The sequence below is a fragment of the Paralichthys olivaceus genome, chromosome 20, assembly GCF_024713975.1.
Source record: "Paralichthys olivaceus isolate ysfri-2021 chromosome 20, ASM2471397v2, whole genome shotgun sequence".
NCBI lineage: Eukaryota > Metazoa > Chordata > Actinopteri > Pleuronectiformes > Paralichthyidae > Paralichthys > Paralichthys olivaceus.
This window is the reverse complement of record NC_091112.1, coordinates 11,301,907-11,325,954: the sequence shown is the minus strand read 5'-3', so window position 1 is coordinate 11,325,954 and position 24,048 is coordinate 11,301,907. Positions and strand designations below refer to the sequence as shown.

General features: G+C 39.9%; 4 protein-coding genes across 10 annotated transcripts in view; all 4 read left to right on the top strand.

The window, feature by feature from the left end:
- cdk6 (cyclin dependent kinase 6) overlaps positions 1–7,529 on the top strand; it is a 36,397-nt gene extending 28,868 nt beyond the window's left edge. For both annotated transcript variants that reach the window (XM_020090956.2, XM_069516203.1), the window contains 3 exons: positions 4,002–4,052; positions 4,350–4,485; positions 4,593–7,529. In XM_020090956.2, the coding sequence (XP_019946515.1) occupies positions 4,002–4,052; positions 4,350–4,485; positions 4,593–4,745 (340 nt within the window). In that variant the 3' untranslated portion in view covers positions 4,746–7,529. The remainder of the gene's footprint in view (positions 1–4,001; positions 4,053–4,349; positions 4,486–4,592) is intronic.
- A 1,037-nt stretch (positions 7,530–8,566) lies between these two features.
- Positions 8,567–13,908, top strand: fam133b (family with sequence similarity 133 member B). Its single transcript, XM_020090355.2, has 11 exons — positions 8,567–8,748; positions 9,619–9,716; positions 10,103–10,181; positions 10,284–10,403; positions 10,493–10,525; positions 10,761–10,832; positions 11,319–11,417; positions 11,977–12,018; positions 12,141–12,233; positions 12,818–12,868; positions 13,201–13,908. Exons 1-11 carry the CDS (start codon positions 8,725–8,727, stop codon positions 13,294–13,296), a joined length of 807 nt encoding a protein of 268 aa, XP_019945914.1. The 5' UTR covers positions 8,567–8,724; the 3' UTR covers positions 13,297–13,908.
- Positions 13,909–14,722: 814 nt separating this feature from the next.
- On the top strand, positions 14,723–17,970 carry LOC109631872 (progranulin). Its single transcript, XM_020090905.2, has 6 exons — positions 14,723–14,882; positions 15,246–15,395; positions 15,820–16,122; positions 16,305–16,478; positions 16,777–16,920; positions 17,148–17,970. Exons 1-6 carry the CDS (start codon positions 14,811–14,813, stop codon positions 17,271–17,273), a joined length of 969 nt encoding a protein of 322 aa, XP_019946464.2. The 5' UTR covers positions 14,723–14,810; the 3' UTR covers positions 17,274–17,970.
- A 122-nt stretch (positions 17,971–18,092) lies between these two features.
- LOC109631871 (uncharacterized) lies at positions 18,093–23,594 on the top strand. Of its 6 annotated transcripts, none has more exons than XM_069516200.1 (8): positions 18,093–18,424; positions 19,989–20,090; positions 20,367–20,462; positions 20,563–20,664; positions 20,927–21,079; positions 21,693–21,818; positions 21,940–21,972; positions 22,241–23,594. In XM_069516200.1, the coding sequence occupies exons 1-8, from the start codon at positions 18,235–18,237 to the stop codon at positions 22,930–22,932; spliced, it is 1,494 nt and encodes a 497-aa protein (XP_069372301.1). In that variant the 5' UTR covers positions 18,093–18,234; the 3' UTR covers positions 22,933–23,594. The 6 variants fall into 6 exon arrangements, with proteins under 6 accessions (XP_069372301.1, XP_019946460.2, XP_069372302.1 ...); XM_020090901.2 differs by having other exon boundaries at positions 20,364–20,462; XM_069516201.1 differs by having other exon boundaries at positions 19,986–20,090; positions 20,566–20,664.
- The last annotated feature ends 454 nt before the right edge of the window (positions 23,595–24,048 follow it).

Here is a 24,048-nt window from a genome sequence, read left to right as displayed (position 1 = left end):
CTAATGTGGGTGCATCCTTCCCCACTCTGTCCTTCTCAAACAGAGTTGGTGCAAATGTGTGGCAGCCTGCTGTAAAAATGATAACACATGACAGTTTTCTCTTACAGTAGATTTAGATTGGTTAACAGAAGACCAGGTCTGTTTCTAACTAGCTCCACCTCCAGCTGCCACAACAGTAACATGCTGCTGATGCTTCAGTGTGGATAATAGAATATAGGATTTTTAATGCAGGATTTTTATCCAAGTAAACAAGCTATTGATAATATTTTACTTGTATAGGTCACTTCCCACTACAACCGTACCTTCATTCTTTGACTCCAGCTTCACAGTTGTGTGGTCGTCTTTCTCAGCAACTGACATGTATTCTGATATTTTAGAGATGCAATAATGAATTACAGTAATAAACTTATCAGATATATTATTTTTTCTGCGAATGTTGTTGCTACAATTCGCCTGTTTGTTTCTTTAACTGTGTCGCTTGTTTTTCCAGTAGCGTAGGGTTAAGTAAGAGTATGGTCATTGTATTCACAGTCACATTCACATTTAATACAATAGAAAGGTGACTGGGTGTATATTCAGACATGTTTAATCCCATTCAAACCTCATATAACATGTTTGGCACCTGAAGTGAACACCCTTCCTTTCTGCCAACAAGGGACTGATATGAAACCCCAGCAACGTCTATTTAATATGTGCCAAAGAGAAAATAGTGTTCCTGTAAAAAGCAGACACAAAGTGAACCTGCCGGCAATCCTCTCTTGTCTGATAGCAGTGAGAGGTGTGTGTGTGTGTGTGTGTGTGTGTGTGTGTGTGTGTGTGTGTGTGAGGACTAGTAGACCTCATGGGGACTAAAGCCTAGCTCTAATGTGGCAAGACTTAATTTAATTAACTTTAGTGGTTAGATGTTGATGAATTGATTATGGTTTGGTATAAGGTTTTGGTTTGGCTGTCCTCAATAAATTGAAGTCAGTGGGAAAATAAGGATAGCTGTGCAACCTGTGTGTGTGTATGTGTGTGCTGTCTGGGGTAGGGTACTTCTTCTCTTACCCTGACACGATGAGCTGCAAAAAGTGTGTGTGTGTGTGTGTGTCCAACTTTGCCTTAAGGTGGAATCAAGGCAGGGCCCTTTGATGGTGATAAACAGAACATTCTCTCTCTCTCTCTTAGTCTCTCTCTCTCTCTCTCTCTCTCTCTCTCTCTCTCTCTCTCTGCAGGTGATTAAGATGGCTTTTTAAAAGGCCACCTGTTAGAGATTAAAGGGCACCTGGGAGCAGCAGTGAAAAAAAGCACAAGAAAGAGGCGATAGAGGGGAAAGTGCGGAACAAGAGCAGACGAGAAAAACACGGTTTTATTGATTTGCAATTCTGTTGAAGTGGAGATTAGAATCGTTGACAGCTCAAGTACAAAAAACCCCGACTGTAACTGCCAACTGGAAATGGTCCGATGACAAAATTGAATGTCCTTTTTGTGAGAATGAGTGAATATGTCAGGTGCACAACCGATTTAGTTTTCTTAGAAAAAATAGTTTAGCAAAAATTTGCAGGTTCCTTCTCAAAGTAGACATCATTGCTTTTCTTTATTTTGATATTCGGTTTTGTCAACCGGACTAAACAGGCAACCTGAAATATATGAAGCATATTTTGTCCAGTGCACGTCGCAGCTTCATTAAAGCAGCGACAGACCCCTTTCACCCTGTCATCTAAAGTTGCAAGTCAGAAAAGTGCAAATCTGACTTCAAAACATTTTTCTTATGACTCATGAAACTTCAAAAGCTTTTTCCCCTCAAGCTCCTTCTTCTCCACTTTCACAGTCAAACCTGCCATTGTAAAAAAAACCTCTTTTAATGACTATGTACTGTAGAGAGAAGTTGGAAACTTGTTGTCAAAGGAATTTGAGCAAATATCATACAAGTCTGCATCTGCATGACTGGGATAGTGTCAGGGTGAGTCATGGTTCCAGTGAATGGGAGAGGGCGCATGCTTGTTGACATTCCTCCAATCGAAAAGGTTGAATGTCTTGCGTTAATGGTCCGCGAAAGGCTCAACATCCGTGTTGACTTTCTCACAGTTTGGTGCTCGATTGATAAATCCTCTACAGCGCACACAAAGAAACACACGCGCTCATTTGTACAGTAATTCAAACACAAACTTACATGTCCACACACTGACTCGAGCTTTAACACATGAAGAAGCCAATCTCAATCTCTATTTCTCTCCATTTCCCACCCAGACAGATTGACGCTCTCACGTGCAAACACGCACGCTCACATGCACACATGCTCACATTCCAGAGGTTGTCTCAGTGGAATGTGGGACAGAGCCATGTTGGCACTAAAGGAAGCGTTACTCAGCTGCCTATCCCAACCCATTCTCAGTCCTCCTTTAACTGTCATCCGTCTAAGGGTGTATGCGCATTTGTATGTGCACACACATGCACGTGCAGATCCCCCTTTTGTGCGTGCATGTGTGTGCTTGCTTGAGTGCATGCAACTGTTGAGTTTGCACTCCAATGTAGATTGTGTTTGCATGCCAGTGGTCGGCTGTATGTGAATCCAGTCATCCCCCCTCCAACAAACCTTCAAACAGCTCCAGGTTTAAAAATGGACCTCTCGGAATTATCAGCCCTACTTGTTTTGGCATGATGACTTTGCTGTAGGTGAATGTTTTTCCTCTTCTTCTTCATACATGCTTTGGAACAGTCAAAACTGGTTTGGTCTGATCTTGAGTGACTTTCAAACCTCAGTGCAGCACTTTACCCCAAAAGACCTGCGTATGTGGTGTGGTCCTGTTTTTAAATGTCAGATGTTTTAAGAAGACCCACAGAAATAAACCCACAGAGACTTCCATTAGTTTGAGACTTTTCTGAATAATCAAAACTCATGTCCACCCCTGATCTGAAGCACGTAATTGAGTTGCTAAAAAAAAAGTGCAAAATACCCCTGAGTGACTAATATCCCAATGTCTGAGTCTGTAGGAAAGTGTGGGTGTTCAGCTATGTGAAGCTTCCTGCAACACAGGGAACACATGGTGGCGAGCCAGCCGCTGCTGACTTAAGTTAAGTGGGGTTGCACTTGGGCTGTATTGAGGCCTGGATACAGAATGCATACACACAAATGCATACAAGCACACCTACATAGGTGTCAGTATCCTGCATAACATTGACATCTGCTGGTGACTCATTATCTCAAACAAACAGAACAATAGAAAAAAGGTGTACGGCATGTCGGTCACTTTCTAGACCATTTCATACTCTTATTTTGAAAGAAATTAGTTTAAAGATTCTCATCTCATTTTGGTTAAAAGTTGTGTTGGTCAAAGTAAGTTGTCTCTTTAACAGCAACACCTCCTCATTTCCTTTTAGAGGAACATCAGCATGAAGGCCTATTTCCCATCACTCTTTCTCTGTTCGAATAATCCAACTCTTCTTTCACACGCCTCTCCCTCCCACTTTCCTGCACACAGTCACACAGAGAGCAAAAGCAGACACACACGCACACACATAAGGGATAAATAGGCTTTTTCTGCCTTGTGCGGTGGCCCGGCAGCCCTGTGCTGATGATGACTACTGGAATTTGTGCGGGTGCCAGGGCAGGCACGGCCGCCCACGGGCATGCAAAAGACGGCCCAAAGCCACAGGAACCACCAGCAGCCCCGCTGTCGCTCTCCACCCTCCTTTCATCCCTCCCTCCTTCCCCTCTACGACCAGCGCCGCCTCGCAATCTGCGAGCGGCGAGTGTGCGGCCACTTCAAACGTTCACATCGGAGTCACACATTCCTCTCTGCCTTGGGCCAAAAGCTTATATCTTAAGTCTGGTCATCCACAGTGCACTGTGGGCATCAACGCTCACATCTGAACTAATGCTGCACACTGTCGCCAATATGTGTTTTAAACTTATTCATTAAGTTTATAGCAGTGCAATATTCTGTATATAGACATAGACTTGTGGAAATGTTTCAGCAGCAGTACTCAGACTCAACTGCTTTTTATTTTCCATTTTCCAGGCCGCTGCTTCGAGGAAACTCAGATGTTGATCAGCTGGGAAAGATTTTTGAGTAAGTAACGTCGGCCCTGTTTTCTCTGACTACTCCGGAGGTCCTGTACGTTTCTTTAGACTTGATTTAAGATTCCAAAAACTTTATTGTATACTCAGAAAAGTCCGTCAAGACTCACACTGATATGGTTTCGGGACCTTAAATCACGTGTGGACACTTTACATTTCATTTTTCCTCAACTGAACCATTATCTTACTTATATTATTAACGTTCAAGCAAGCTGCCAGTTATGTAAGCATTTATATTATATTTAAGATCTGAACTGGAGCCGCACTCATGATCTTTATCATCCTACAGTGTTGTCGGGGTACCTTCAGTAGAGGACTGGCCCCAGGAAGTGGCCCTTCCACAGAGTGCCTTCCCCCCTCGGCCCCCTAAGCCCATAGAAGACTTGATTCCAGACATGGACGAGCAAGGACGGGCCCTCTTAATGGTGGACACCTTTTTTTAAACATTGTTTTCAACTTGATTAACCAAATATGAGTTTTTCTCATTAGGTTTAACATGAACTGATCATTCGTGTCATCTTGTCTTCTGCAGCAATTCCTCGCCTTCAACCCCTCCAGGAGGATATCGGCCTTCGCGGCACTGAGCCACCCCTACTTTCAAAGCGTGGACAGCCACAGTAGAAGTGTGTACGCGGCCCAGCCCATCCCCAGCAACAAGCCCACTATGGAGGAGAGGAGCGCCTGATAGTCGTCCCTCGCCCTCAGTCATCCAACACACCGTCTATGAAAGGCGTTCAGCTCGCTGCTCTTGCCGTCTGCTTCATGTTTGGTTTTACGCCGTGAAATCAAAGTGCGTTGATTAACATTTTCCGGACACTGTTTGGCATGTGAATTTCAAATGTCGAAGTGAAAACAAAACCTGTAGAAAAGGATGAAATTTCAAATACAAAACACAAACTAACTGATTGAAAGGTTGTCTGCTCCATACTCACTGCCTCCACATTTGACTGATCTCCTCCCAATGACTCCTCATTTAAATAATGTCTCTGTTGTCATGGTGTAGTTTATATCCATTGCTGCAGCAGATGCATTTAAAATCACATTTTGATTAACCACAGAGGATTCTATCTACTATCCAACCTCAGAGATTTGTTTTCTCTTTGACAAGGAGGGGAGATGTTTTTCTAAAATTCAGCATCAAAAGAAGCTTAATCGACTGTGATTCCATGTTGCGCATAAACTCAGAAACATGAAATAGACCCACAGGGGGCAGATACTTTTTATAGTCGATGCACGGCGCTCTGGGAAAGTCCTCAGAAGAAGAGCGATTGTGTCGGGAACGACGACTCAAACGCTCTCGCCCCCTTGAACAATGCACAAAGCTATCCTCCTTCCATGAACTGATGGATTGTAATTGCTGCTTTTAGGTTTAAAATGTTGATGATGGACTGTGTTTAAACAATGCAAAGACACTTGCATCGCAGACTGACTGGTGATAGTGGATGGACCAAACCGTCTAGGCCACGACGCAGAGGCCTCTTTGTGACCAGTGTTCAGCCTTGCAAGAGCCCTCTCTCGACTGAGGGGGGGGAGGGGGGGACCAGACCATACGGGAGCCCGTGTGGATGGCGTCGGATGTGGCATGTGCACCACCACTGACATTGGCGCACTCCTGCACACGCCTGCCCATTTTGAACCATTACAAGGCATCACAAGCCAACCACTCGCTGCCTTGTCGTGACTTATCATTCCAGTCATATATGTATTATATCACTGCCACCTTGAGGATGTCCTGAGTAACAGCAGACCAGTAGCGGGATTCTAATGGCCTCTGCACTCTTCGAGGGACTCGTCGTCGTCGTCATTATATTTGGGCTGATATCGGTGCTGAGACAATGATGAAAGAACCTTATAGAAAAGTTCCTGCCACTCACTCGGTGTTTTATGACTTGCTTTTTAGTCTTTGCCGTCATGGGCTTTTTTATCCTTATGAAATACAATTATTATTTACTATTTGAATGATACAGTAATGCACAGGCTTGCAATAGGTGGAGAAAGTCCCACCAGCACTACTCATCATGAAAACATTTGGCATAGTATTGTCGCCAATATTCTGTATTTAAGTTTAATTTTATTGACAAGTCTTATATGCTTTTTTTTTTTTTTTTGTCAAGTTTGTTACTTGATTTTCTTTCTTTTTTTTTGAAGATGCTGGGGCATATAATATTCTTACACCAATTACACCAACTTTTTTAGATGATTATAGAATTTGTGTAAGAATAGTATGACAATGTAAGGAATGTATAAATGATAGGCATTGGTACTGTACAGTATGTAGTGCTAAGAACAAGCTGTAACGATGGACAACTTTTGATACGTGCATCGTCGGCCCATAGAAATGTCATGAGAAATAATGGAATAGACGTAGAGTAGCGAGGGTCAGTGGAATGTCGTACGGCGAGAGTATTTTTTCTATTGAAAATGTCGGGCGGGTTCTGTGGGTGCTTGTTGAACTTCATTTACTTTGGATTCAGAGTGACTACCAATTTTACAGTGGTTTTATAATGAAATAATGCACAATTATTTTCTGTACAGTTTTTTTTTTTTTTTGCTTTATTTTACAGTTTGTCCTCTTTTATTCAAGTTAAATTTTTACCAGCAAAGGAAAAAACAGCAAGTTATCCAGAGTTGTATTTTTGTATGTAGTAGTTCTTGCAGAACAGTAACATATTTTAACACTGGTTTTCTTAACAGGTAGTGCTGCTAGCACACACACACTCACAGACACACACACATCCCTTTAACTTTCTCAGGTTCTTGTTATGGACGTCCGAATCTCTCGGGCACAGTTTGCACATCCTCGGGCTACTAACTGACCACATCACCTTCATCATCCAGGTTTTTCTTTTTCAAGCTGTTCCTCGATCACGATGGTCGTCTACTGTCATTCCTGTTTTATCAGATATATGTTACTGTAGTCATTACTGTCTGAAGATAACTGCCTGTATGAACTGTTTTTGCCAGAAAGCGTTTTAATTGTTAGATGGCGAACACGATGTAGATCCATGTATAACTGTCTGCTTTGACTTAAGCACTGTGTGAATTTTTCTATTTGATAAAGACTCATATCTGGTGTCAGTGGTGCGTACAATGCAACGAAAGCTCCAAATATTTTAGGCGTAGAGGTTTTTAGCAAAAACAGATTTCCTACGTCTCACTTGATACAATCACTGTAAAGCTTTTCTCATGAGTTAATCAGCTTGTAATAACAATTCAGTTTCGTATTGATAACACACAACTGAAGTCCACTGTTGAGCTTTGAGAACGTTCACTGTGTTTGAAACCGACGTGTTGATCCACCACATGAACTCACATCTCACACACACGTTCCTGTGTCACATTTGTTTTTAACACATTAAACTGAGACTAGGAACACCACAATCATGGCATTATACTTATGTATGAATGCAGGCATTGGTGTCTTATTATTGTGTTGCACCAGTTGAATAAAAAAGCAGCTTTTTATGAAGGTTGTCGACTCATTTATAAGCTTGATAATCGTTCAAATGCATTTACTGTGGGGGATGAGTGGAAGCCAGATGCAGCAACTTGTTGTAATTGTAAGTAATTTATTTTTAATGGTTTCATCCAGTCACAGCAAAGGAACAGATGCACCTTCATACATGTTGGACTGCCACTAATCAATTACAGCACAATCCTTCTCCGTAGACATTAAACTTTTGAAACATAACTTTGTCTTAAAGGCATCAAACAAAGCATTTTCAGTGAGTGAACCACTGTCTACATTTATCAGAAATTGAAAACAAATCAAGATTTTCTGCAGGCGGTTTACTGATAAGCCTGTGTGTTAAAATCGACAATAAAACAAAAAGTGCATTTCATTTTTTACCTCTCCAAGATCTCACAGATAAATAAATAATTTATTTATAGAGCACCTTTCAACGATTTTAAAGTGCTGCTCAACAGAAAACAAATTGTTAAAATACAAAGTGCTGCGCAGTTAGAAAACACATGATTAAAATACAGAAGATGACATTTTACTCTGGAATTGACTTGGGTTAGGGTTAGGGGGTTAGGGTTGGCATTAGGATTTGGTTTCTACCACCAGAGGCAAAATAGTTCATCTCAACCGAGCACAGACAAACCTTTTTCTGTTGTGGTTGTATTATTTTCTGTACGTCAAATTTGTATTTTCTAATTTGGTGACAATTTAACAATATTTTGAGGCTTCAAAATAAGCCCACTGGGTTTCCTGTGGTAAATAAAATATGTAAATCTATAATTTGTCTATATACTGTATGTAGGGGCGACATGCTTTACCAAATATTATTGCAAGCTCCAAAGAATATCTATTTGTTAAAAGTATTGTTAATAATAATATCAATAAGAAGAAGAAGAATATCAATAATCATCATATATATAGGTATATATTATAATACATCTTTAAACAAATTCATATTTTAAATAAATCAATTTTTCTCATTTAAATTGTATTCAGTGACAATTGTGCCCAGAGGGTGGCAGTAAAGCGACACCTGAGCCGGTGCAGAACTCCTCAGAAAAAGAAGAAGAAGAAGTGGAAGAAGCAGGAGCAGCCGAAGAAGAGAAATAAACATAGCGCCTGATGTGGCTAAGTCAATGTTAGCAAGGTGACACTAATGTTTGTCTCTCTGTTGGACATTTCTCCTCATCACTGACCTGACATGGGCAAGAGAGACAATCGAGTGGTGAGATCTGTCGCAAAATTACCTACGAACCGTCACGTCCGGTGAACAAGCGAAGCTAATCACAAGCAGCGTTAGCGCAGCGGCTAATGTGTACGTCCGCCAGGTGTTGTTGTGTTGGGCCTAGTCAGTGCTCATTTAAACCTTCAGTTAAAATAAGTCTTCTGGAAATGCAACCACATGTTTTTCGGTTGATGCAACTTAATGCAGGTTCTAACTCTCCGTTGCATGTTGAAATGAAGCTTTAGCGTCACCAAGCACCAGTGGAGCTGCACTAACAGTGGATGCTAGCTTTAGCTCAGTGTTTTGACGTGGCGACGCTGCGCACAGTTTATCGAAGAGTGCGGAGCCGCACACAAACTCTTTATTTACACCCTATGATACAAACCCGAACACCGCAGTGCGTTTAACACAGGAGCCTAACGACAAGAGAAGCTAATGCTAGCGAGCTAATGACATTTGGTGTAATATTAGCCCTGTGGGTTTGCGTGGCCGAGTTGCCACGTTAACACCTTGTTTTTGTTGCACATGTGTTTTTCTTTCATTATTTACTGCTTTTAAAAAAAATATATACATATATATATATATATATATTCAGATGAAGGATTTGAATCTCCTTTGAAAGTGAAAAAACTTCATTTTACCAAATCTGCTGCGCTCAATTCATTCATTGCTCCGGAACATGAAACAATCCTTTGTGACATTAAATGCATCAGTTTTTATTTGACTTACTTTAAACACACGTTCATTCAGTTGCATCCTCATATGGATGTATTATGACATTATACTATTTAATCACGGTGCCTCATTTAGATTGTATTTCATTTAACTCCATGAGAAGTGTGTAACATGCTTTCCTCTGTTTGGTCCCAGGCTTATATTAACCCTATTGCTGCTGCTCGAGCCCGGGGGCCGGCACAGAACGCTGGTCCAAGCATCCAGGATTATCTGAGCAGACCTCGACCAACATGGTGAGTTACAGACGGACCCTCCCAGTCGCAAACATTTGCTCTTTGGTAACAAAAGATAAAATATGACATCTTTCTTGCATCTTCTGAAGCCTTGCATGGAAATGATCATATATACACTTCTGATGATTGGAATGTCCTTTGTGAAAATATCTGCAGTTTTAGCCACAAGGGGGCACATTTCAATGCATTATTTGACAGTGTGAAAATGCCAGTGTTTTCAATTCTCTGTCAAACAGTCAAAGGGAAAAATCACAAGAATCAACTCGGATCTCTTGAAAAAGGAATTACATTTTATTTATTAAGTCGTATCCATTTTGAACATTACTTGAGAAAGAACAGTGAAATGTTGACATGAAAAACTTGTATTCTGTCTGATGCAAATTTAGGGAAGAGTTAAAGGAGCAGTTAGAAAAGAAGAAGAAGGGCTCTCGAGCCCTGGCTGACTTTGAGGATAAAATGAATGAGGTATGTTTTTAATCACTTGACATATTGACTATTAATAATCACTATAGTTCATTTTGGAAGAATATATATTGATTAAAATGTTTGACTGTTTTCCTTATCTAGAAATGGAGGAAGGAACTCGCAAAAAATCGAGAGAAGTTGTTGGGTGGTAGTGACAAGGATAAAGAGAAAGAGAAAAAGATGATGGACAAGGAAAAGGAGGAGAAGAAAGAGAAAAAAGAGGTATGGTGTAATTTTATTTGCCTTGACATTTGAATGATTTCACTCTCAAAACTTGTCTTTACATACTTTGTCTTTTCATTTGTGTTTAGAAAAGGAAGAAAGAGAAGAAGAAATCCAACAGGGTGAGGAGAGACCTCCACTATATTTAAAGCCAACTCTGCCATATTACACACACACACACACACACACACACACACACACACACACACACACACACACACACACACACACACATACACACATATTGTTGCATTTGAAATGGTCCTCAGTTGAATCCTGAAAATGTAATGTTCCAATTTCAAAGAAGCAAATAACCTCAAGTCTAATGAACCCTGCTTTCATTGTGTTTTGGTCAAGCATTCTTCATCTTCCTCTTCTTCATCGAGTTCTGATTCCTCCAGCAGTTCTGTTTCCGAATCTGAAGATGAGGTAAGTTGTATCAAACTTGGGGATATCCTGATCAAGTTTTTATGTCCTTGCAAGAGCAATGGCCAGAAGCATCATGTTTTTGTATTTACCAATGTCCATCTGTCCCGTGTCATGAACGTGATATCTCAGCAACACCTCCAAGGAATTTCTATACTTAATGGGTTCAGAAAGAGTCTGAAATTATTTGGATTTTGTGATTTAGAGACATCGTTCTTGTGAACAAAGACAAAAAAAATTAAATTTAATACCCAAAGTTGATGGCACAATATTGACGGATCAAATAATCTCTTGACTGCTCAGTTGATAATGTAGTTAATGTGAAGAATAGGGGTTTGAAAAGAAGAGCAGTGGTGTGAGCAAATGGGTTGATGTTTAAAAATGTTTTGAATACAAACTGATCAGTTTTAAAAAGGCTGATCTCCTCTCTGAGCAGTCTCAACATCACAAGTTTCTCTTCCACCAATAGCATTCTGTTTTTGTTAACAGGACGAAAAGAAGAGTGTGAAGAAAAAACGGAAGCGAAAGAAGTCGGCAGCCAGGAGAGCGTCGGACAGCTCAGAGGAAGAGTCAGATGCTGAATGCAAGGTTTCTTTTTCTTATAGCTTCCCTTGTTTTTGAAATGCAGGATGTTCTGGTAGTAAAACAATGCATTTGAATTGCAAAACCAGCATTAAAGGTCCAGTGTGTAAGATTTAGGCGAAAGGAATTTTTGGCAGAAATTGAATATATGTGTGTTTCATCTAAATTGTATGAATCATTGTTTTCTCTTCCTTAGAATGGGCCCTTTATATCTAAGAACTTTATATTTACATGGGGGGGGGGGGGTCCCTCTCTGTGGAGGTCCAAACTGGACACACTCAAACCTTTTGAGTTTTCATGACAACTGAAGTTCACCACAGGTTCTCTTTCATGTTTGGAAGAGGAGGGTGAGATGAGGAGTATTCAGCTGCAACATGAAACTTCACCTCTAGATATCACTAAACTCCACACACTGAACCTTTAAGTAAAGTCCCATTTATTTGGATCAAATACTGTTATTTTTAAATGTGCTTTGCCACGTGCTTTAAAGTTATAGCAAATGATTGAGCAACAGAGATACTGATACAAAAAAGAAATAAGGATGATTTAAATGTTTTTCTCCAAGATGAAAAAGAAAAGAATCAAGGAAGAAGGGGACAAAGACAAGGTAATTTAGACTTGTATAGTCCCTAACCTTTTGATTGAAATAATTCTGCTGACCACTTGTTTATTTCTACAGATACATTTTTCTTTGGAATTTAAAGTTGTTGCATTTCTTATGTTAATCAGGATGACAAGAGCCGCAGACGAAGAAGGAAGGTAGAGCGAAGTTATAAAGACTCGTCTTCAGAGTCCTCTGTGGAGTCTGAGGGGGAAGAGGCAGTAAGTATTATTATGATATAAAGTTTATTATACACACACACACACACACACACACACAAGTGAAAGTGAATAACGATCATCGGTCATTGTGCCATCGTCTACTTTGTTCCTGTTTTTTATCTTGTAAGTCAAATGTCACAGGAACGAATTTCCCCATATTACCACAGAAAGAATAGATTTTAGTCTACGAGACACTTGATATTTTAATCGATTGGGTCTTGAATAAAAAACAAATATTATCATAGACCATCTAAGACTGATATGAAACTGTGACCGCAGATTTACCTCAGGTTGCCCTTTTTTATTCCTCCCTACACTCTTACCAAGAGGAAAAGTTACCACGATATTAACCGTGAAGATGAGATGCTGACTAGTCTTGCTCAACAATTGAGAAGAAATCATACCTTTTTAATTTGGTCAGTTTTAGAAGTCTGTTGTAAACCTACCAACTTTTGTTGATGCAGGTACTTGTAGAAATACCAATATTGAGAAATGCTATTGCATGAAATGGGCTGTTTTGAATTTGGTTTGGTTAAAAGAGTTTCTTCTTTCCATGGTCTCATTTCAACATTTCCCACCAACAGGCTGAAGCCAAGAAGAAAAAGAGAAGTAGCGAGGAAAGAGAAAAAATCACAGTGAGCATTTTTATTTTATTTTCACACTAGTGTACAAACAAGATTTAAGCTTGATCAAGTACAATTAGGATGCTGATTTTATTGGATGACTAACCCTGATTAATAGCTGGGATGGAAGAATTTCAATTATTAACAGTTAATTGCATTAAAATGTCACAATAGAGCTGTTGAGGAGAAAGCATTGAGCCTTTGTAGGCGTTTTCAGACTCAAACTCCAGAAAATGTCCGCACAACGAGGTCTGGACTTCCTCCGGAGTGTTGTTGATCCAGCTGTGAAGTAGATGCTATATGCAAAAGAAAACAGCTTGTGCTTAATTGTTTTGTGTTTTCAGGACAAATCCAAGAAGAAGAGGAAAAAAAAGCACAAGAAACATGGCAGAAAAAAGAAAAAGAAGGCAGCATCTCAGTCGGACTCGGAGCTCGACTAAGAACTGTGGCTTTACCGTTGTCACGGTCTCCCGGCTGGTCACCAGTAGTGTTATTTATGCCTTCGACCACCGAAAACTCCCCTCCTGCCTCGGTCATCCAACTGATCGAGGAGACGTACAGACATGGAATGCTGGGGTGAAGACGAGGGTGACCCACCGGTCCCTCAAATTGGCAACTACCAGTACATATCTTTTGTTTTCTTTTATCGCCATGCTTCTCATAGATGGTTGTTCTTTGAGTTACAGTCAACGACAGAACTGAAGTGAATTCCACATCTTTCCAGTCCCTCATTCTGGAGATCTCTGGCTGGCACTGGCCTTCGCCGACAGTGCGCTGGCCCCTGTAAGGAGTTCACACCCTCTGCGTCACACCTGAGATCTGACATTTCTTGTTGCTAGATGAGTTTGATACGCTTGTGCCTGTGTTATGCATGCAGAACTGATCACCTGTTGTCTCTCGCCAGCCTCATATTGAAGTTGGACCTGTGATAAGAAATGTGAGCTGCACAGTCACAATATTTATACAAGGGATGATTGTTCCATTAGATGGGTTGTTGCACTACTATGGAAATGCATAAACTGGGAACTAATAAAGTGTTGTTTTAGCCTTTGTTTCTGTTGCTTCTACTACTACATCTTGTTTTGAACTTTATTAAAAGTGAGGTCACTGTACAATCAACCAACCACAGATCAAAGCAATAATTTGCTAAATAGCTATAGCTTTATGACTAGATGAGGCTCAAAGACCCAGTTTTGGTTTAATATCAACAAGCACTAGAGCTTGTTGATATTGTATTTTATCTTGTCTCAGTACACTTCCTCTTCATTTGTTACAGCTTAAGGATTTCTTTTGTCTATTCAATGGAGGGAAACAGTTCTCTCTTTAAATTAAATGCACGATACAACATGCGTTAATGCTCTTTTGCAAGTAAAAATTGTAAATTATGAAAATACACTTTAATTATTGAAAAGCAAAGGCACTTTTTATGTAGAATTGCCCTTTTCAGATATAATACAGGATAGATAATAGTAATAAAACACACACACACTTAGATTTCATTGTCACAAAGTACTTTATAAGAACAAAAATTGAGGATGAAACAATTGAACAAACAAGAGCCACTGTCAAATAATTTGTTAAAGCTTTAGAAAAAGAAATTTAAAGCACTCCCCCAAAGCTCTGGAGGGAGTCCTGAAGAATTGAGGCTGTCTGAGACGGTGTCTCAGCTAAAATCGTACTTTCTTTGGAAGAGAAGACACATTCCTGAAATAGCTTGGGGTGCTAGGCTAGGGTATTATTTTTATTATTTCCATATTATATATCTTTCTTCTGCACGTTGCAGCCTAACAATGATTACTCAAATCTTCCTGTAAAAGTCAAGGTGTGGTCGAACTGAAACCCGTGACTGTCCTCATCTCTTGACAGTCACAGGATACATGCAACATGGTAACCTCGACTTCAGCCTCCAGATTTTATTGGGTGGGAGGGACCAACCTTCCATATAAAGACTGATATGTCTGTTGTTCAGTTGGAGAGAGTGCCAGACGTAGTACAGGAAGGAGTCGAATCACTTCACTCGCTGAAGGTAGGTGATTTAAACAGAAAGCACTGAATCTACATTCAGGTATTTATTTCTATAACCAGAGTAAAGTTGCGGTGTAGATTTTTTTCATAAACTCTCAGACCTGCCGCTTCTTAGTGTTCAATGAAGCAGCTCTGGACAACAGGAAGCTTTTACTTCTGGCTGAAACTGAAAGTGAAGTACAAGCTAAGAAAGTTGTGGGTACTGATTTACAGTGAAGCCACATTATCTGAATCAAATCTAGAGAGAGAAATACTTTATTCATCCTAAGGGAAACTCAGGCTGGTGATTTTTATCCTCAAACTGCACATTAGGTTTTGGATCAACTCAATCAAATAGACTTTCTGTTTCTCTTCTCTTCTGCAGATGCTGAGGATCAGTGTGTGGCTGTTGATCGGGGTGTTTGTGTGGGACTTTGCATCCTGCTCCGTCAACTGCCCTGATGGGACAGTCTGCTCCGATCATGCCACCTGCTGTATGACTAAATATGGCTTTACCTGCTGTCAGTATCCAAATGTAAGTCTGATTAATCTACATGCTAAGTAACTGCCAACTAGATTCTCTTTTGTGACGTAATATGACACAATCCTGTTTGTCAAAGCTTCACTGAGTTCACATCTGCTTGCTCGAAGTTTTTAAAAAGTGTACCTGCAAGTTGCTCTTTAAATTGTAGTTTGGATCTGCACCAAATTGGACCCAAGGATATTAGTCCCCTAAACATCCCACTTTTTTTTCATTCTGTGAGAAATCAAGAAAAGATGACAAATGTAATATCTCGCAATGTTAGAGAAAGTTTTAAAAAAGGTTTTCTGAATCTGAACCAAGAGTCAATGGGTAACTTCCCCAGCCCACTCTGCATCCTTAATAACACAACAATAACATAACCTTGGCTCTAATTCTTACTAATTCTCTACTTGTCTGTTCTCACATGTGTCTCCAGGCCGTGTGCTGCTCAGACCAGGCTCACTGCTGTCCCTTTGGCTTTCATTGTAACCTGGCCACCCAGATGTGTGAGAAACAGGGCCAGCTGTGGATGCAGATACCTATGGTGAAGAAGGAGGCTGCAGAGGAGCAGGCCCCTCCTGTTCTACCTATGTCTTCCCTGCAGGAGCCCAGAAACGACCAAGTCCCAGAGGCATCAAAGAGCTCAGTCGTCCACTGTGACAGCTACTATATTTGCCCTGATAGCACTACCTGCTGCAGACACCCAGCAGGCGCCTGGTTCTGTTGCCCTTACTCTCCTGTGAGTTGATTTATTCGCTGATGTGCAATAAGACACATGACTGTGAGTGACTTTGAATTCCTTTTATAAACTACACTGACGCAACATTAACTTGCAACTCATCTTTTTGAGTAATTCTCCAAACAGACGTCTCTATGGAGTAATGGTTGCATTCATCGTTGTATATAATGTGTGGCTTACAGGGCCGCTGCTGTCTTGATGGCTACCACTGTTGCCCGTATGGCTACGACTGTGACTACTCTTACACCCACTGTGTGAGGAGGGGCCTGAGATATCCTTTCACCCCCAGACAAGCTCTGTCATCAGTCCCTGCCACTCTCATTTCACCTCCAGACGAGGAGGTCAGCTTTCAGGAGGTGGGACACAACACACTTCTTGTCACGTTCTCTGTATGCAGCCTATCCTGGGATTGATTTTCTCATTCATCATCCACTGGGAGAAAAATTGTAAAAGTTTCAGCTTCTGAACACAAGCATTGGCAACAAACATGAACCCTCAGTTGTCTCACAACTTTTTCAGATTTTGAAAATCCATTGTGAAGTTGTTAATATTTAATGTTATAGAGAAATATCTTTTCACTGTCTAACATATGAATGAATAATAGAGTCGATAATAGAGTATAATAGTCTGTTTGTATTTATATTTATATTTCAGACTCCTATGACAGCTCTGACAGAGGCCAGTGACAGTTCCCCCGAGGCTGGAGTCATTCGCTGTGATTCCAAGTTTTACTGCCCAAATGGGATGACTTGCTGCAAAGGATCCATATACAAGTGGACTTGCTGCCCCCACCCACTGGTATGGATTTTGCATTTTTCTGCAAACATTATTCTTTTCATCACATCTTAAAAGAGACAGCCACATAGAATAATAAAGTAAGCATTTCGGTAAGAACCCAGGGGAAATGCGAATACATAATTATACCCACCACACTATAAAAGTTAGAACTACCTCCTGTTTATCACTGTTTAATGCATTCATTTACTTGTCTATTTTGTTTTGTAACATCATTGTGTTGATTTCAGGGCCAGTGTTGCGCAGATGGTTTGCACTGCTGTCCATATGGATATACCTGCGACGCCTCCTTGACATGCAGGGCATTTTACTCTGTGCTCCCCTCAGGATCACACGAACATCTGAAAACAGAGTGAGGACATGCTGTTGCAGTGCCCTATGGCAGCTTTTTCATTGTTTCTCTACATTATTTTGATGCATAGTTAAGATTTAATTGATGATGGCTTCTTGCCCCCCATAAAGACAATAAAAGGTTCAGTCTGTAGAATTTCATGAAGTTGCATATTGCAGCTGAGTACCCCTCACCTCATCTTCCCTTCCAAACATGAGAACCTGTGGTACTTCATAAAAACTCAGAAGGTGTTTAGTTTGTCTAGTTGGGACTACTGTAAAAAACATGGTGGCCTCTGTAGACAGGACCAGCTCCAGAGTAAATATTTTAATATAAAGGGTCTATTCGATGGTAAAGAAACCTTTTCGTACAATTTAGATGATTTACACTGTAGTAAAATACATCACAAGGATTATGTTATATTCACTTTCTGCCAATAGATCCCTTTTAACTAAATCTTGCACATTGGACCTTTAACAGAAACAGAATTAGAATTACCATGAGGAGAGGAAGTTTGGAATAAGTTTAGAATTACTCTCACTAACAGATCAATAGTCTGCATATAACATTGTTCTTATTTCACTCATTGTCTGTTCTGTTTTGGTATTGCATGTTTGGTTTGAGTTATAAATCAGCATTACATTTTTGGTCATATCTCTGTATTTTTTGCAACTGATTACGTTCAACAACTTTTGCATTAATAAATCAGATCAAAAAATCAAGTTTAATAGTAAATCTTTTTTTTTTAATATACGGCCAACTAATGGTGAATTGAACGACTTAAATAATGTCATGGTCATAAATTACAAAGCAAAATGAATAAATAAATATGTGAGTGAAATGTTTTTCATCTGCTCTTTTATAAACTTGTACGTTGAAAGCACCGAACGGAAATTGTTCACTCTGACTGCGTCACTTCCGCCGACGCCACATGTGTATGGTTCCTGGGGGTAGCGGAGTCCCAGACGCAGACTAACGCTGGAAACATGAGTCAGGTGGAAGAATTAAAGGTGTTTGTCTCCGAGCGACTGCAGGCGGCTGTCTCTGACGTCTTAGGCGCCTTTGAGAAAACGTTAGCGGGGTACGAGGAGCAGACTTCCCGCTTGAAGGACGAAAACAACCGCTACCGCTCCCTGCTGGATGTCGTGCTCCTGTCCAAGTTACCGCAAACAAAGGGTCGGTTCATCACAACTACACGCACACGCTGTTCAGCACATGCACGTGTAAACCTCCAGACAACACTGAAGATGCTAACTAATATATAAATAGATTTTTTTTCTGCAGCTTGGTTTGGCTCCTCCGTTTGCTAGCTTGTTTAGCTGAAATAGTTGAAATGCTGTTAGCTTTGAAGAAAACAATGTCAACTCACCAAAGTAAAGTTTTGGGCTGATGACGAAAGCAGTTACATTAGTGTCAGGTGTGTGTTAGTTCATTTACTAAAAACATGGCGGCCTCCGTAGAGAGGAGCTGCTCCCTGTGTGAATATAAAGTATTTAGATATAAAGGGCTCGTTCTAGGGTAAAGAAAACAAGTTGGGCAATTTAGGTGATGATACACTAGTGAAAACATTCATAGGATTGTTTTATATTCAATGTCTGCCAAAAGATCCCCTTCACCCAACTCTTACACACCGAACCTTTAAAAACAATGGGATAATGTATGTGTTTGGTATTCACAACGCCCCTATTGAGCAGAAATGTATGTGAAATAAAATGCTCTATTATCATTAGTAGTAGTATCATAAACAGTGTATCTTCTGTTGTTAGTTAAGTTTCAACTATGGCAGCTGCTTTTTAAGTATGACAGTAAAATAAGTGAATATCTGAAGTCAGCAGTGGATGTACAATATGGTGATGGAATTGGAAATTGTCACTGAAACAACAGTAGCATACCAGTGACCGATTATAGCAATTTTAATTCACTGCTTCATAGTCACACTGCTTTGTGCTCAAACACATGTAAAAGCAAGACATTGTACAAAATAAATAATACACACATCAACAGCACGACACTGGAAATGAAAGCATAATCAAGTTACTCATCATATTTGACCTTATTGTCTCATAACGTCTCTCTCATTTCACCTCGGCACCACTTTGATATTATGTAAAAAGTACTAGTGAAGAGAAATTGTGAGCTTGTTACCTGTGATGTGTTAAAGCTGAAGCAGTGAGCAATTTTCAGGAGAGCCAGTGGCAGAAATGCCTTAACAAATCTCCAACATATTTCATGCTGCTTATTCAGTTGGCCCTGTCAATCTATAAATTGAGCATGTGTTGATAAAAAGATGACATGTGGAGATTAGAGTAAGATGTCTCAGCTTTCAGTAGATCTTTTCAAAGCTTTGTCAGTAACACCTCAAAAATCTCAGCAAATTGTGTTATACCACACATTTTTACTATCACACGTTTTGAATGCATGGTTACTCCATGTTAGAAAGGACAATGGTTGCTATGTTCAAAGCAGTGACTCAACTCTGGCAGCTGCTTACTGGCATGTCCCCCACAACGGAGGAATGGCAGCTGCCAACGGCAGTCAGTAGCCAGCTGACAAGACCACAGCTCACCAATGTCAGCACCAGCATCAATTTTGCTTGAACTGTTAATGTTCCTGTGTTCTATGATGCCACAAGCAGCTCAAGGGGAAAAATCATTTTTAACAATGCCATTTTCTGTCATAAGTAAGGAGCAATAATTTTATTATAGTGTGATCTTATGTTCTGTCATTTTCTCCACAGTAGGCCACGCTAACAAAAGTACACCTGCTGCTGCTGCTGCTGCTGCTGCTGCTGCCAGCCCGGTAGCCTCAAACTCAACGGCTGAAAGAACTTCCTCTTCTTATGGTAAGACTGCTTTTCTTAAGACTGTTGTCGTCAGTAAAATCAATGCTCTCCGCTTCTTTGTAAAGCTCATCAAAATATTATTCATTGGTCAAAAAAGTGTTGAACATAATGATAGTGATAGCTTATGTTCCTTGGTTTTCCGCGATGCCACTGACGTCCTCAAGAGGAAAAATGGCAATAATTTTGAACAATGTAATTTTCTGCCACAAGAAAATGGCAGTGAGTTTTGGTATATTGTGATTTTATGATCTGTTTTTTTCTTCTTCTCCACAGCAGGTCACGCCATCAAAAGTATCCCTTCTGCTGCTGCCAGTCCAGTAGCCTCAGACTCAAGTTCTGCACAAACGATCAAAAGAACTTTCATTGCTCATGGTAAGACTGCTTTTTTTTTTAACCATGCCTTTTTCTGCCAAAAGAAAGTAGAAATGATTTCAGTATAGTGTTATTTTATGTTCTGTTCTTTTCTCTCCAGCAGGTCATGTCAACAAAAGTACCCTTACTGCTTCTGCCAGCCTGGTAGCCTCAGATTCAAGTTCTGCACAAACGGCCGAAAGACCTTCCTGTTATTCTGGTGGTAAGACTGCATTTAACAATAGGTACTCCTCTTCAGTAAAATCAATGCATTCAGTTCTTTGTACAAACTGGAGTAGGGACATAAGACCCCACCTGTTTCTGTAAGCATATCTGACCTTGAGCATAAATGAACTGTGACCATCATTGAGAACTATTAATGACTCCAGTGTGACGTGTTAGATCAGTCTATTCATTGTAAAAACATGACAGTGTTGACTTTATAACTAAATCTGATGATCTACATTAAACCTTTTTTTCTCCAGATGCACAGTGTCTCTTCACCTCACACGACAACTTTTTCAAGCTTGCAGCCAATGACAATTGTCCCCTCTGCATCAAGAGTGTTCAGGCCACTGAGAAACATTTGATGAAGAGGCATTATCGATTCGCTGTTCATTTTAATGAGGGGGGCACAGGTACGTTCTCTTAGCATCACATCAAAACACAGAACTTTGAAGCACACAATCATGGATTTAAATTCTATACCATAATTTGTTTTAGCCACTGTTATGTGCAGTGTCACTGTTGGCATTTTTTAAACACTATTTGAATGTGAGGGTGGTGTGTTATCGTATCCTTTTGGATGCTGTTGCTGGCTTCTCAAAAATAGAAAGGACCATACTGGTATTTTTTTACATCCATTTATTAAAAAAACATGTATGATTACAATCCGTTCCAAAACAAATCATAGCTTTTTAGATTGAAAAAAATTCTGGGTCACTGTTTCCAGTTAATGTCACTGAAGTCTTTCAGGTTGATTGTTTATCCTCTTTATTTAATTCACTGAAAAAATCTCATTAATACATTCAATTTCACAAAGCCACACTACCCTGGAAATCTCAAAACCAACAACTGAAAACTTGGAGGCAATGTAATGTGCATTATAATGAAATACCACATGTGATCAATTTTCAAGTATACTGTCTTGATTTTCATTGCATGGAAATGTTCTAAAACAATGTTCTTGAAAGGCATACAGCCCTGTAAGGTGTATACTTGTGGTTAGCAGGCTATCTTCTCTCTTTTCAGAAAAATTTGTGGTGCCATGTTTTTGCACCGATAATGGCCAAGGAAGAAGTCACTGGCACTGCCCATTTTGCGTAAAGATCATTCATCGGAAATGTAACTTTGAGGTGCACTTATCAAAACAACATGGTATGTGCAATTTCTCATTGTCATCCTTATAGTACCTTTTTTCCAGCCACCACTAATAACATTGTGATAGTTTTATTACCACCGCCTAATTGTATGACCTCTGTTTCTTTTTACATTACAGGTGATGCAATACTACTGCAGAGCCAAGATGCAGGTAAGTTCACAATATGTCTAATACCCTTCAGTTGATACCACAGTTTTTTGATATGTGCTTTCTGGCAGGAAAGTAGGGTAATATGAATTCCTCTTCATATAGTCATTATAGTGTGAGGTATACTAGGCTTGCCTCGCCTCCTGCTTTAAACAGAAACACATCCATCATCTCCAGGTTCACCTCGCTGATCATCGCTGTAGTTAGTATGTACAGCACTTTTAAAAGTTTGTGATTTAAATGACTGCATATTATTTTCTCCGATCCTCAGTGAGTCATCAGGACTGTAAGCATCCGGAGCTGATACAAAAAGGCGACAGTCAAATGGGAGGACAAAGTCTGGAGGCAGACAGTGACCAAGATTCACCTGTCAGCATCATTTATGTGAACAGTTTTATCCAAGATTTGAGTGAAATCAACTGTGTGCAAAGCACGAAGGGGCCTCCTCGACCCCTGGACACTCAGCCTGACGGTTGGTTTGGTAAAACATGGCAGCCTGATGGAGACTGTCAGAACACCAATGGAGGTGGTGCTGTCACTGAGAATAACAGCAGCCACAATACTGAAGAGTCGCAGAGCCACACAGTTTGTTCGAATTTAAAGGCACTTGGTTCAAAGAAGAAGAAGAATGTGAAAAGGACTTTGCCCCTCTCAAGTTTAATTAAAAAGGAATCATCAGGAGGATCTACCTTTCAGAATCTCACAGGTCGTCATTCTTGTAAAGCTCATGCGAAGCACACATTGAAGAAACATGTGCAAACACACAAAGTGGACAAAAGCCACATTTGTGAAGTCTGTGGAAAACGATTATTGTCTAAAGTAAGTTTAGTCCATCACCGTCAAAGCCACCCAAAGAGAAACCAATGCGGAATATGCAAAAAAGTGTTTTCTAATAATTCCAATCTGCAACGGCATTGGAGATTGCACAGACCAAAGGGTCTAAATGATATGTCATCAGCTTAAAAAACACAGATGGGCAAAATCCTTCAGATGTCATAATGCATCAAAACTGCTGTCTTAGTGGAATTTGATCATCTACAGATAAGACAGTTATAGTGTTCAGCAGTGTGTAAATATTTTTGTATTGTTTTTTATATTGAATTTGGAGAGTTGTGTGTTTTTCTTTCATAATTCAGCAGTTTGGAAGTGATAGTTTTCGATGGATACTACAAAAAATTTATTTCACCAGGACCTAATTAAACGTAGTCTAGATTCAAGAAATTATGTATCTTTTTGTAGTTTATGTTAAATAATTATAATATTCATTTGGAAAAAGTTGTTGCCTCCATGCTATGTAATCGTCAGATCTTGGTGTTCCTGCACAGTTTTAACTGGACTCATTGACATGGACCCTCTGTCGTTGTATATTTAAGGCTGAACATGTATCTGTTGCACTGGGGATTGACAGATATCTAAACTCTACAAATGACACAAAAAAGTTACTGATGGATGAAATTCAAATGTGTGATTTTCTGATCTATGGTCTCTAATAAATGAGATGTGAATCTGAAAAAATAAGATCTGAGTATGAAAACGGAAAAAACAAGACCTCCAATATCAAAATATTTGCAAGATTACATTTAAATTGAAATTAAAAAAATAAATACTTATTTTCTTGTACCCCAGCATGTAAGTCACTTGTTTATTTGTTTTTTTCCCATGCTTAGTTTTTTAGGGTAGCTTTTCCTAACCCTAGTTTAGGGTTGTTTGCTTTAGGATGTCACACCTTTTGCAGATTGTTATGGCCCTATGAAGCAAACTGATTTGTGAATATGAGCTGTACAAATCAATAGATGCTATTGTTTTTATTTGGTAAAAAGTCCCTCGTATTTTAAGTTCAAAGTAATATAATTTGGCTCTGATGTAACTCAATAGAAGATCCTTTAAAGGGATAATTCACCGAAAATTTAAATTCACTATCTACTCACCTCTATGCTGATGGAGGGGTGGGTGAAGTTTTTGATTCCACAAAACACTTAAGGAGTCTCGGGGGCGTAAACAGCCCTGCAGCCAACTCCAATACAACTGAAGTAAGCCCTTCAAGGAGACCTACACTGTGTCACGAGGATGAAATTATCA